Source organism: Abramis brama (genome assembly GCF_963993115.1).
Source record: "Abramis brama genome assembly, chromosome: 21".
Taxonomy (NCBI): domain Eukaryota; kingdom Metazoa; phylum Chordata; class Actinopteri; order Cypriniformes; family Leuciscidae; genus Abramis; species Abramis brama.
Genome location: NC_139983.1, coordinates 15149374 through 15163783, shown reverse-complemented (window position 1 = coordinate 15163783; position 14410 = coordinate 15149374). Strand labels below are relative to the sequence as shown.

Here is a 14410-nt window from a genome sequence, read left to right as displayed (position 1 = left end):
ATTCTCCTGTCCGGTGTTATTATGTTTAATTTAATTTAATAAAAAATAAAAAAAAAGTCAAAATAAAGCCTGTGGTAAACATAACTTGACGATACTTTGATGTTTTGTTCTACAAAGTAAACTGCATACTCAAACTGTCTTATAGTTACTTATTAGAAACATACGTTTTCAAAGATAAACATAATTGCTTCAAAATGTGCGTTTTCGCACATGTTGTAGAACAAAACGTCAAAGTATCAAGTTATGTTTACAACAGGCTTTTTTTACACATACATTTAAAAAACCCAGGAAAATCTCAAGGGAGCCATTTCTGAAACTTTTTCTGTTTCTGACGTCATCCCTGCACCACTCTATAGAGACAGGACTAGTTGTCACTGACGTACTTTATTTGAAACCTGTCCGAATCTGCCATGTCTGTGTTTTTTAACAACCTTGGTTACAAAACATTACAGAGCAAATTATCTTTTGTAACTATAAATGTTTTTACTGTCAATGTTGATTAGTTTTAATAAATCCTTGCTGCATAAAAACTAACTAATTAATTTCTTTCAAAACTGACCCCAAACATTTGAACAGTAGTATATATTGTATTATTTTATCTGGAGCAACTTTTGACCTTCATTGAATATTGTAACTAAAACTAAATATCTTGTGCTGCACAGGTTTTCTCAAAAATATTTAGCCTGAGGTTCTTGAGATGAGATTTTCAGTGACCTCTACAATTGATCTCAGGAAAGAAAAAAAAAACCTGCCCAGACTAGCTGCCATTTCTGTCTACATGCTGTAGAGGCAAAGCAGACATTTTATGCTTGACTGGCTTTTCTAATACTTTCGTATGGAGTGTTTTCAGGCCAGCGGTACGTTGAATGACAGTCAGAGGCTGAGGCTGGAGAGAAAGGGCATCGCTGCGTCCATCAGTCCTGTCCAAGCGGTGTGCCTGGCTGGCTGGCTGGCTGTGTGGCAGCTTGCTGAAAATGCAGATGGCAGGAGAGATCTGTTCATTTACCTGTTGAGCCAGTTCATCGAAACCTGTAGGAAAACTCAATGTGCTTTGTTTTAGTCAAGCGTTTTCCCAGGAAGATGACTTCTCTTTTTGATGGCCATCACCTTGACCATGCAGTCTATTGGTATTTCAAAATTGTGTAGGGGTACGATTTGGCATTGTTTATGCTGAAAGTCCAATAAAATGTATCATTTTAAAATTGTTTTATTATATTGTCATTCACGTCTTTTTGTGTGAGTCTAAGATGTCACTCCAAAAAAACTTCAGCCATTTTAAGAAAACTTATTTGTCCTCTCGCAATGTTTGTTTTCTCTCCTGGAAGAAAAGTTTGTTTTTACATTTACAGTATTTATGTCTAAACACGGATCTTGTGTTCTTTTGTCCACAGAGGCGTCTATCTTGAGCTATGATGGGAGCATGTTCATGAAAGTGGTGATGCCTACCGTGATGCACACTGAAGCGGAGGACGTGTCCCTTCGCTTCATGTCTCAGCGGGCGTATGGCCTGCTCATGGCCACCACTTCACGCGACTCTGCCGATACTCTTCGACTAGAGCTGGATGGCAGTCGTGTCAAACTCACGGTCAACTTAGGTATTGTATAAAACCCCCTCCTTCAGGATGCAGTGCTTCTTCTTTTTCTCTCTCTTCCTTTCTTTCCATCGTTCCAGCCCCACCCTCCCCTGAATCCATCATCATTACATTCATTAATAAGATATATTAAGATGTTGTTTTATTGTTTTTCTTTATTTGCATGGTTCACCAGACATTTGATTAAGTTGAGTTTGAATTGATAGTTTTCTTTATAGTAAGTAATTGATTGTAAATTTAACTCAATTTGGCTATTAATTGACGTTGAGGGTTGGGCGGTATGACCTTATATCACTGTGCAAGTAATATACTATTATATATCACAGTAGGGTTACTTATGAGAGACCTTCAAAAATAGTACTTTATTTTATAATTTCATTCAGATCTTGATGAATGCAAACCAATGGATACGTTTATTTATAAAAACTGAAGGTTAAGTCCAACGTTAGCTGCACTCAATGCAACATTAAAGTTAAAAACATTAAATATTGAAGTGAAATCTGTATATATTATATTTTAAATTATATATATATATATATATATATATATATACCATTTTCTGCTAAATTCTGATTTGATGAACCATTATGCATGCACTGCGAGCAATTCTATTTTTAGTCAGGTCCGAATCTTCAAGATTGTGTAACCCTGTAGGCATTTTTGAGGAAAAGTTGTTATACCACATTTTTAGAAAGTTCAATGTCTCCTGAATAAGGATCCACCGTATAACATTGAAATAAGGGTCCCATTTTCTTGTAATTGTTATCGAAACAATAGGTGCATTATTCACAGCCGAAACACTACAGGTGGATAGAGTCGCAACTCGCCCGCCACCTCCTCATATGGAGTCAGAAGCATCTGAGGTCGCTTCGAGCCATTTATATCCCGGGTGACCTGAACCGTGCAGCCGGTCTGTCTCGGTTTCGGCCTCTCGCTGGAGAATGGAGACTCCATCCCCAGTCGGTTCAGCTGATTTGGGATCAGTTCGGGGACGCACAGGTAGATCTGTTTGCCTCCCACGACTCGTCCCACTGCGACCTGTTTTATTCTCTGACCGAGGGCACGCTCGGCACGGATGCACTGGCGCACAGCTGGCCGCGGAGCCTCTGCAAGTATGCGTTTCCCCCAGTGAGCCTTCTTGCACAGACTTTGCGCAAGATCAGGGAGGACGAAGAGCAGGTAATTTTGGTTGCCCCGTATTGGCACAACCGCACCTGGTTCCCAGAACTAGTACTCCTCGCGACAGCACCTCCCTGGCCAATTCCTCTGAGAAAGAACCTGCTTTCTCAGGGACGGGGCACCTTATGGCACCCTCGTCCCGATCTTTGAAACCTCCATGTGTGGTTCCTGGACGGGACGAGGCAGGTTTGAGTACCCTACCACCAGCGGTGGTGGCTACCATCACTTCCGCTAGAGCATCGTCCACGAGACATGCCTATGCGTTGAAGTGGAACCTCTTCGTCAACTGGTGTTCTTCTAAACTTCAAGAACCCACGAAAGGCCCGATCAGTGTCGTGCTTTCCTTCCTGCAAGAAGGGTTGGAGCGAAGGCTGTCTCCCTCCACCCTGAAAGTGTATGGTGCCGCCATTGCCGCACATCATGACGCAGTTGAAGGTAAGTCCATTGGAAAGCACGACCTGATCATCAGGTTCCTGAGAGGAGCGAGGAGACTGAATCCTCCTCGCCCTCCTCTCGTTCCCTCCTTGGGATCTCTCAGTGGTTTTAACTGCTCTGCAGAGTGCTCCCTTTGAGCCTCTGCAATCAGTGGAGCTTAAGTTCCTGTCAATGAAGACAGTGCTCCTGGTTGCATTGCCCTCCATCAAGAGGGTAGGGGACCTGCAGGCATTTTCGGTTGACGAAGCGTGCCTGGAATTTGAACCGGCTAACACTTACGTGATCCTGAGACCCCGGCCTGGATTTGTGCCCAAGGTTCCCACCACACCCTTTCGAGACCAGGTGGTGAACCTGCAAGCGCTGCCCTCGGAGGAGGCAGACCCAGCCTTGGCACTGCTCTGTCCAGTACGCGCCCTCCGTGCTTACGTAGACAGAACGCAGTGTTTCAGGACTTCAGACCAGCTATTTGTCTGTCATGGTGGGAAGCTGAAGGGAAAGGCTCTCTCCAAGCAAAGGTTGTCTCACTGGATAGTGGACGCCATTGCTTTGGCTTACCAGCAGCAAGGTCGACCATGCCCCCTTGGTGTGACGGCCCACTCCACCCGGAGTGTGGCATCCTCTTGGGCTCTAGCGCATGGCGCCTCGCTAACAGACATCTGTAGAGCTGCAGGCTGGACGACACCTAACACGGCCTCTGGGCGACCCCCACGTGTGTATTCCACTGTAAGCCTCTCTGAGCATGTGTCTTTCCCTCGGCAAGCCACCTTGCCACCCCTGGGTTTGAAATATTCCACCTGCGGCTGGACACCCCAGTGATTCTCAATATGCAGCCCCCTGGGGTCATGTGTATTCCAAGTCCCCCCCTTCGGGCTGGGCATAATTGCATATTTCCACTGATATATGCTTCCCAGTGTACCTTGGTACCTTGGCATAATTCCAGCAGCCATTAAAAACTGTCCCTTTCATGTTAATGTTGTTTTTTCATTGTTTACATGTTTAAATATTCTGAGAATGCATAGTTTAGTTCTAATGTTTAATGTTTAAACTGCAAGAAATGCATTAAAACGTTTTTTTTTTTTTTTTTTTTGGCAGCCATTTTGTTTTTATTGTTTATGCCAAAACAGTGATGTTTACAACTTGTTATACGGCAGAAATGGATTCAGCACCTAAAAATCATATAGAAACAACACTTGAAGTACTTTTCCTCAAAAATGCCTACAGCATCTTATCCAGGGCTATTTATCTATTTTGGGACTCGACTATTTGATTTGGCCGGTTGTTCGGCAGTCATAAACAACTAATCTCTAACTAAACAACTAATGGTATGTTCACACTTGTAGTTCGGTTCTCTTGGTTCGTTTGGTCTGGACTGAAAATTTTGTCCTGGTTCATTTAGCGTTCACACTGTCATTTTGCACACGACACCGAACACAGAAAGACACAAAACAAAAACGCTGTTAATGATGTATATTTTGCAACAGAACTTACCGAACATCCAAAATAATGCTGTGTGCTGGGATTAAATGTGCTCGTGGTATGTGCGTACATATGATGGTATTTTTACCAGCTGAGAACTCACAAAGAGCTTAGAAAATGCGTAAAAGAGTCGAAAGAGTGCCAGGAATTCCTCCGTTATACAGACAAACAAAGATCTGTTGCAAGAAGACGCAGTTCCGATGACTGTTCTGAACTCTAATGGGCAATATTGCAACTATGATGAGAAGAACCAGGAATGCTTCAGCATACTGTCCTTTTAAGGGTGACATTACCTCCCGTTTAGAAGCGGGCCGAGCAGACCGAGACCCACCTTTTCAAAGGGTCTTGATTTGCTTTTTTGGTGCGCACCAGGTTTCGTATGGCAGCTTTTACACTTATTTAATGAACCGCACTAACAGTGCAATTGCACCAGAGTTCGTTTTTCAGTCGAACCAAACCTGCCAAGTGTGAACACATCCTAATTCTCCATCATCTTGACTCAATTTTGGCCATATTCCGCTCTGTATTATAACTTTACTACAAATTTCTCCATTGCTCTCAACTGTAAATAATGTACAGCATTCCTGCCCATCGCAAATGTGTCTATTGCATTATAAAGTCAAAAATTATACCGTCGCATGATATATCTAGTACCGTCATACTGCCCAGACCTAACTGACACAATGTTTGGTGCATCTTTTGAATATATTAACCATGATCATTGTCATAGTGAAGATAAAAACTCCTTTGAGACAGTCACAGCACTGCATAACAGAATAGCATTTTTGTTTGATATCAACTTTTGAAATGATGGGTAATTAATTTTTACGATTGCAAACCCTTTCCAAGTGTTGTGACTTTCTGATTGTCAACGTAACACTAATTCCTGTCATCTTTTCTACTTGACAATGTCTTCAGTAACTCTTTTACTACAATCCTCATGTTCTGTCTCAGTTGGCTCCATTCGTACCACATTTGTGCTTTGGTTGGTATTTCCTTTCTGTTACATCACCTCCTTTTAACCATCATCGCCTCTTCCCCCCCTCACCCATTCTCTGACACACATTCTCCATGCTTTGTCAAAAGATGGTATTCACCCCTTCAAAGGCCCTTAGCCTGCGGCCCGGTCGGCAAACAGCCCGAGAACAGAGCTCTCAGCTTCACCTGCAGCTGGTACTGTAGCACCTCTCAATCCTCAAACCGACACCTATTACGGTTAGATGTGAGATGAGAGACCCTAACTGGTCATTAAGTCACTGTGTCATCATTAAAGGAAGTGACATAACTCACACCTCACTGCAGGAAACAGCCTGAGGTTTGACAGTAGGACTGATAATCTGTGACAGCTCAGCCATAGTAGAGACAAACATAGCCCACACACTGTAAACATACTGAAAGAGACAAGAATGTCTTATGACTGCATACACAGAGAAATCATCTGGAATGATTTGACAGCCTGTCAGCAATAAAACACACATCAACTGCATACATACTCTACTAAGTACACTCAGGACTGCTCTATCTTCCAAAATACAAAGGTATTTACTGCTAGGACGATGCAGACCACTACAACAAGACCAACACTAATATGTTTATAGAGATTGTAGTATATTTAGTCCTCATTTGAGTGGTCAGATCTCAGGAAGATCTAGTTGGAGGTACAGAGGCCACTGCATGGTGCTGGTGCTTATTGGATCGAGGCTGTTTGCTCCCACTTTTCTGTTGCGGTTGACGACACATGGTAAATCCAGCCACACAGAGCCCAACCCAGTGCATGATGCCATCAAAATGAGAAGGCAAACGTGAAATCATTATTTTACCATTTTAGTGCCATTAAATTGGTCAATATTCAAGAAACATGCCCTAACACCAACTTCTTGCTAAATGTATTTAAGCTATTAAAGCATATTTAGCTAATGAGCTGGTGTGATTTCTATGGGGCAGGACCTTAGATAGTTCAATTGAAAGCATAATTTTAATAAAATAAAATAAAATAAAGCTCTGGGTTGAATAGCCTTTGTGGTTGGTGAGCTCCAAGCGGCCATTTTATAATTTATTTATAAACTAAACATTGCTTATAAGGCATATACCGGTGTTTCCTAATGCTTAAAATTCATTTAGTAGTAAAATAATCATTAAATCATGAAGTTGTTTTATTCATAGACATGATTATGTACAGTATCTCTAATTCTTGTACAGTTGCTGCTAAACCAGTGATTTTGTGCCGTCTTTACATTCAATTATAATGTTTTTTGATTAATACTAAAAAATGGCCGCCTCTTTGCATGTGGACGTCCCCGGAAGGGTGGAATTATTGTTTTTGGATGTCTGCAGCTGTAACCTTGAAGGATGCAATTTCATCTGTCACTTATTTTCCCCCATCTAGACTGTATCAGGATAAACTGTAACTCCAGTAAGTTAACACTCAAGTTTCATTTTGCTCCTAATGATTCTCTTGTTGAAATGAATGTCTTAAGTCTTATGCCTTTTCCTCCATCAAGTCAAGGAGAGTTTGCTTCTAGTGAAAGGGTCAGTTGACGGATCTCTCCGATCACGATTACCACGATTATTAAATGGTGGTGACTTAATAATCATGGCTTGTTTTTGATGGCCTATAATTTACTTGTCATGAAAAATCTATTTCCTACCCTATTAGCATAATTTATAGAAAGGTCTTAATTTGTACTTAAAAGTTGATGGAATCTTCTAAACTACTTACTTTTTTTTCTGACTTTAGTAAGGAATGCAGTATTTCAGTTTAAAGTAGTGCATGCATTATTATGAGATATTATTGTGCATGCGGAAAAAATGTTTAATTTTCTATTTTTATTATTGTGTTGCAATAACTACAGTTTGTAATTCAGTGTTTGAAGTCACATTATGAAGTCACCACATGTCAACAATTTTTTCCTAAAAATGCACACAGAGCACGCAAAATCTTACCTTTTTATAATGGCATCTAATTTCAGTTTATTCCAATGATATGATGCAATATGCTTTTTGTCGTATTTCTGTTTGTTGGTTGATATGTTTGCTGGGGTGGTTGGTTTTTTTTTAAGTCAAACTAATTAATATATGGCTTAATACACAATTTTTGAAACAAAAAAATATGCTAAAAGAAATGCATTCAGTACAGTCATTACTTGCAAATTTTAGAATTGAAGTACATGAATGACTTTGTTCAATACTACGCTTAAGTTAGCTATGATTTTGTTGATGTTGATATTTTCCACTGTTTTATACTATTATGCCATTATTAGGGGAACGCATTTCTACAGTTTTGGCAAAAACAATGCTTTTACTCAAAAATAGGTCTTGGATTCTCTCTATGACAGTGTTCTGATGTGAAACTAAAAAGGTGATGATAAGTTATAGAAATATTTGATCATTTTTGTAAGAAAACCACTATGATAAACTATAAACTATGATTTTCTCACTTTAAAAGGTAAGAATATTTCATTGCAGTTGTCTTATATTTGCATATATATGTCCATGAATGATGAATACTGTCTATAAATGGCTTGCATGCCTTTTGAATCTTGATAAAAACTATAGTTGTTTGTTCAGGAGCAGTTTCATATGCTGTTTATAGGTGACTATCCTTAAATACTATACTTCCAGTGGTCTGATAAAACAAACGTTGGAGGTTGGATTTCATGCGACTATACTTACAATGAGTGTACAGGAGTTGACTTTAGATACAAAGTGTTTGTGCCAAATGATGAGTGCTGGTGGTGTATTTGAGAGCTGGCCCTACTGGAAATGTACCAAGTAAACCAGTAACCCACATCTTCACCTCCATCAGTCATTCTGATCAAGTAGCAAATACTTACATCATGCTAGATTAGTCTCACATCCCTTTACCTGCACCAGTTCACACTTTCAATCACTCAGATTAATATAATGCCACTAATTATAATGATGTGCTTATCAGAGCTATTAGTTCTTAAGCTCCTGTTACGAGACCTGCATTTTTAAATGCTCTAAGATTATACCTGCGCACGGCAGTGGAATCTGTGCAGAAAGTCTTGATACTGCTGTATTTATGCATTAGTGGTGCAACCCTGGTAAGGCGAGCTGAGAGATCACTCAGACATTTGTGCTTTCAAAGTATGATAATGGTTTCTAGGGCTTGTTTTGATCTGTTATTATTCTCTTTGGAATTATGTAAAGAACAATAATCTGTGTTGCAGCTGTACAGTAGATTAAAGTGCACTAGATATTGTTTTTGGCACGGTATCATGGAGGGATGATCTAATAGACATGATAAATTGCCCGAACAATGGCAGTGATGGCAGTTTGAGAGCTTCATGTTTGTCGAAACTCGTTTATGCCAGTGTTGAATAGGGTGGAGGAGGGTAATATTTTTTCTCAGGAACTACCGATAACTGCATGCTGGTACATAACACAATTTCCCAAGAGCCAAGAGATTTTGAGGGATGTGGAGCATGATTTAATAGCATGCTCTGAGCTGAATCCAAAACACCTCGCTGCTTTCCTCTGTGACTACTCAACTCCTCAAATGTATTGCATCATAAAAATATACTGCTTTCATGTATATTAACTCTGATTCTGACTAAAGGTGAAGCATGTGATTTCTGCATCACTGGTGTTACCAAACAGAATTGTAAAAATAATGTTTTTTTCAAAGAAGTTTCCCATACACACTCCTATCTGTTGGACAAGCATATAGCCCTTCCCAAACGTGTGCTATTGGTTGAGCCAGTGTTGCTAACTTATAAGTTGTATTTGCCTATTAATCCAAAATAAGAAAATTACTTTAAATTGTCAGTTTACCTTCAAAATGTTATTTGCCTGTCTGTTATAAAACAGAGAAATAAATGAATGCATAAAGCAAGGGGTATTTTGTACATTATCATACTAACTTTGAGAACTTTGTCTTTGAGTGTTATATCAAGACCTTTTATGAGTAAAAGCCATTTTATTTTATGGTTATGTTTTAAAGTGATTATTGTGGAAAAACAGAGGACACAAAATTAGCATAGAATTTTAGTTGAGGCTAATGTTTTTGTGTAAAATTCAATAACATCTGCACCAAACCTCTGCTTTCTCTTTTTGTTTAATCATCTATATTGCTAAAATTAATGAACTCTTTTGGCACATAATTCAAATTCAAAGCAGCAAAAACAGTTATCACATTTTCTACATTGAAAGCAAAGGTTTGGTCAGAGACAATTCAGGTTGGCATTAACGTTTCATGACCGTCGTTCTCAGGCAAAGGACCAGAGACACTGTATGCCGGACAAAAACTCAATGATAATGAATGGCATACTGTGCGCGTGATCCGGAGGGGCAAAAGCTACAAGCTAACGGTTGACGATGACGTAGCAGAAGGTACTATCCTCGGTCCTCAATCTGAAAGACAACACAATTCTTGATGGGTTATTGTATGTGAGCAACTATAGATGATTCATGCATATTATTTAAAGCACTAGTTGTTGCAAGAAACTGAAGAAATATCTATGTGAACGGTTTTGAGTTGCTAGTTTTAGTCTTCCGCTACATATTGTGTGGGTTTTATAAATTGTGGGAAATAGTACATACTTTCAGTTTGTTTGGCAAACTGCCTCAGCCTATACATTGCATCTTCAGTTGTTCTCAGTCAAACACTACTTTTGTGTTTCACAGCAATACAATACAAACATTTAGTTTAGGTTCATTGCTATGCTGACATGATGTAGGACTCACTCTTTGTGTTTGTGACTCTCAGTGCTTGAATAAGGGTTTTGGTGTATGTCACTGTATTTGAATTCCTGAACAGCAGTGTAATATTGTTTAAGGGTGTAGTATAGCAGCATTTTTTTCTTGTTTTCCTTTCCAACCTGCTGTGGTTTGTAGGTCAGATGGTGGGCGATCACACCCGGTTAGAGTTCCACAACATCGAGACGGGCGTGATGACCGAGCGCCGTTTCGTCTCCATGATCCCCTCCAGCTTCATCGGTCACCTGCAGAGCCTGAAGTTCAATGGCATGCTGTACATCGACCTGTGCAAGAACGGTGATATCGACTACTGCGAGCTCAACGCTCGCTTCGGCATGCGCTCCATCATCGCAGACCCCGTGACGTTCAAGTCAAAGAGCAGTTACCTGAGTCTAGCGACCTTGCAGGCTTACACATCCATGCACCTTTTCTTCCAGTTCAAGACAACCTCTCCGGACGGATTCATCCTCTTTAACAGCGGGGATGGAAGCGATTTCATCGCTGTGGAGCTGGTGAAAGGGTAAGCCTGTTGAAGTAGTAGTCAGTTACCTTATTTATTACGTTTTTTTTACCTTGCCAGTAAAACCTTACAAGGTAACAAGCTGCTTCAGTGAACACTTATGAGGAAGAACTAGCCTAAGCAATGTCATCTGGAGTTTTAGGCATTAAACCAAGGTGTACAGTGTAAATTTAAGGTGTACAGTACAGTAGTTGAAGCAAGTAAACTAGAAATCTGTGAGCTAAGCTATATATTCTGCTTTTTACAGGTAATATACTTTCTTTCTTTTTTTTGATATCTTGACATAAACTTAAAACATAAATGTTTTTGACCAATTTTTTATTTTTTTTTTACCTTAATCAATTATCGGATCTTTAATATTGAGGCCACTCATAAATGACACCATTTAGTGGACCAAAACAGTATTAACAGCCACAGGTAAACTTAAGGTACAATTTCAGATAAATATTATTATTATTATTATTATTTGATTGTGTTGGTTTCTAGATATACTGTAGTCCAATAACTGACCATTTTTCCCTAATCACATTTTATTTTCATACTGCTTGGTTATTATTGGTTGTTTAATTTTGCCTATCTTTGGTTAACTTTAACTTAATCTAATATTTAGTTAATTCTACCGATAAATGACATCATTTAGTATTCACAGTCAAAGTAACTTGTTTAATGTATTGTTTAAATAAAAGTAAGCCTAAAACAAAGCTAAAAATAAATTCGCAATCTTTTAGATCACAAAGCAGCTTGAGGTAAATATAATGACATAAATAATCACAATTGTAATAATGATGATCATTATTAGTAAAATATTCATTATGCATATGCCTTTTTTGTTGTAATGATGTAGCTATTATTGAGTAAAAAATCAAAAATTAGATGTAGTTAAAAATTGTTTCTGTATATTGGTTATCGAGCACTTAAGAAATTGTTATTCCTGTCCAAGTTTTTATCCAAAATAAGCTTAGACTATTTCATATACAGTGTGCTTTGTTATAAAAAACAGAAGTGAAGAATAATAGAATTATGTTCATTGATTTTGTTTATAAAACTGCTGAGACAGTTGGATTGGAATTTAGGTATGGCATTTCCATTTTCTCATTAAACTGAGCGTCACTTTCCCATCTTTTAGGTACATACATTATGTGTTTGATCTCGGCAACGGGCCCAATGTAATCAAGGGCAATAGTGACCGAGCTCTCCATGACAACCAGTGGCACAACGTTGTCATCACTAGAGACAACAGTAACGTCCACACGCTCAAAGTCGATGCCAAGTTAGTGAGTCAAGTCGTCAATGGCGCTAAAAATCTGGACCTTAAAGGTATGTAAACAGCTAAAATTCATATATTCTCACACACACAATCATGATGTAATCATTAACATCTTTTACCCCGCGGTCTATTGTATCTGTTCAGGTGACCTCTACATCGCCGGATTGGGGCCCAACATGTATAACAGCCTGCCCAAACTCGTGGCCTCCAGGGACGGCTTTATGGGTTGCCTGGCATCTGTGGACCTGAACGGTCGCCTCCCCGACCTCATAAACGACGCCTTGTTCCGCAGTGGTCAGATTGAGCGAGGATGCGAAGGTACAGCCTCTTACAACTCTAGCTCGAGGAGCCCGTTCTTTCTCATGAATGCAAACAGTAGTTCCACCTCCACCTCACTGAGCCATCACAGCATCTTTCTCACCCTGCTTGTCTCATCTCTCACCCAGCCAGCTCTCTGTTGAGCCCACTTACTTATTAATATTCTTATTGGCCACATTGGTCATGCTAGGATCAGCCAAGTCTTCGTTTGTATCAGTTAGTGACATTTTTATGAACATACTTACAGAGAGAATATTTACATTGCAGTATTTTGAGGCAAGGTGAACTTCATGCATTTGATCTGATGTGTTTTGACCTTAAACCATTCAAAATAAAACAAGAATATAGGCAGATATTATGTAATTATGACGACAAATGTGTTGTAATATATATGCACTACAGTTTAAGAAAAAAGCTTTAAAATGAATACTTTTATTTGGCAGGGATGCATTAAATTGATCAAAAGTGATAGTTAAGTTTAGTGTTACGAAAGATTTCCATTTCAAATAAATGCTTGTCTTTTCAACTTTCAAAGAATCCCAAAATGGTATCATGGTTTCCACACACATATTAAGCAGCACAACTGTTTACATCATTTTAAATTATAATATATATATAATTATTTATATATACACACACACACACTTTTTGAAATATATTAAAATGGTTATTTTCCGTTATAATATTTAAAATATAACTTTTTGTATTGTATCTTTGATCAAATAAATGCAGCCTTTGGTTATCATAAGAACATTAAAAATCTTTGTTCAAAAACATTAAAGCTTTTGAACAGTAGTGTATATATAATATGAAATCAAAATATTTGTAAAAGAAAAAATCTCTCTATATATTGGATGGGAGTGAAATAAACATTAGCATACTGCATAATAAAAGTATCTGTGCATTTGACTAATGTCATGCTTCTTATTTAATTCCATATTATAGTAATCTTATACAGAATAAAATAATTAAAGACTTGAAAATCCTTCAACATCATAATTTGCAAAAATATTTTGAAAGACAAATTTGACATTTTGACATTTTTCAATGTCCAAGTATGGTCATATAACCAGCATCAAAATGTTGTATTGTATGTTAAATGCCAAACTTGTTACAAAAAAGAACACAGATCACTTGAAATCCACAAACAAATAATATTTCTTCACTAACTCATTGCTAATATCCATTTTCGTATGTACATGAGATCTCTGCCATATTTCAATGCATGCTTATATCTTTGTTTTCCGTACATTTATTGTGTAGGTTTGATTATTTTTTGTTTTTTGTAAGTCTTTCAGTTTTTGTTCTCAGTGTTCTCTTTTTCTTTATTTGATTCATTATAGTTTTGTTTGAGTAAAACTTTGAGTATAAACATTTTCTTGCTTGTCCATCAATCACAAAATTAATTCTCCATCATCCATCACATCTCAATGTTGTCTTGAACAAAAAGCCTCCTTTTATGTTGAGTATCCTACATGTTGCATTTACATGTTGTTGAACAAAGAATAAAATCGTATCAACCTAAATCGTTTGGTCTTTTGTTGTATCATCTTCACGTTTTGTTGCTTGAGTCCATGGCGTGAGTGTGAAATGTCAGCATGCTTGATAATCGGATACAGAAGTCTGGGACTGTTTTCCAAAGACAAAAATCTACTAAGATCTAGTTTACAAACAACACAGGCTTTAACAGATATGAAAATGTCATTTTCCTTTAAACTAATGCACATTTAATGGTTTAATGTCAAAACATTTAAAACTATTTATCAGTGTTGCAAACCATAAATGTTTTATTTCTTTACAACATTATATAGCTGACCTTCACTGTTAAAGCTTTTGGAACCTACAGTACGTTGTGTGATCCGAAATAGAAGAAGAATATGCTCAAATTTAACATTTAATACA

General features: G+C 38.2%; 1 protein-coding gene across 21 annotated transcripts in view; it reads left to right on the top strand.

The window, feature by feature from the left end:
• The window catches only part of nrxn3a (neurexin 3a), a 285254-nt gene that overhangs the window by 97437 nt on the left and 173407 nt on the right, over nt 1–14410 (top strand). For all 21 annotated transcript variants that reach the window (XR_014603916.1, XR_014603917.1, XR_014603918.1 and 18 more), the window contains 6 exons: nt 1392–1595; nt 7069–7095; nt 9918–10037; nt 10542–10923; nt 12050–12240; nt 12335–12508. Coding sequence is in view for 16 of the 21 variants with exons in the window: in XM_084096195.1 (XP_083952321.1) it covers nt 1392–1595; nt 7069–7095; nt 9918–10037; nt 10542–10923; nt 12050–12240; nt 12335–12508 (1098 nt within the window). In the remaining 5 variants the exon portion in view is untranslated. The remainder of the gene's footprint in view (nt 1–1391; nt 1596–7068; nt 7096–9917; nt 10038–10541; nt 10924–12049; nt 12241–12334; nt 12509–14410) is intronic.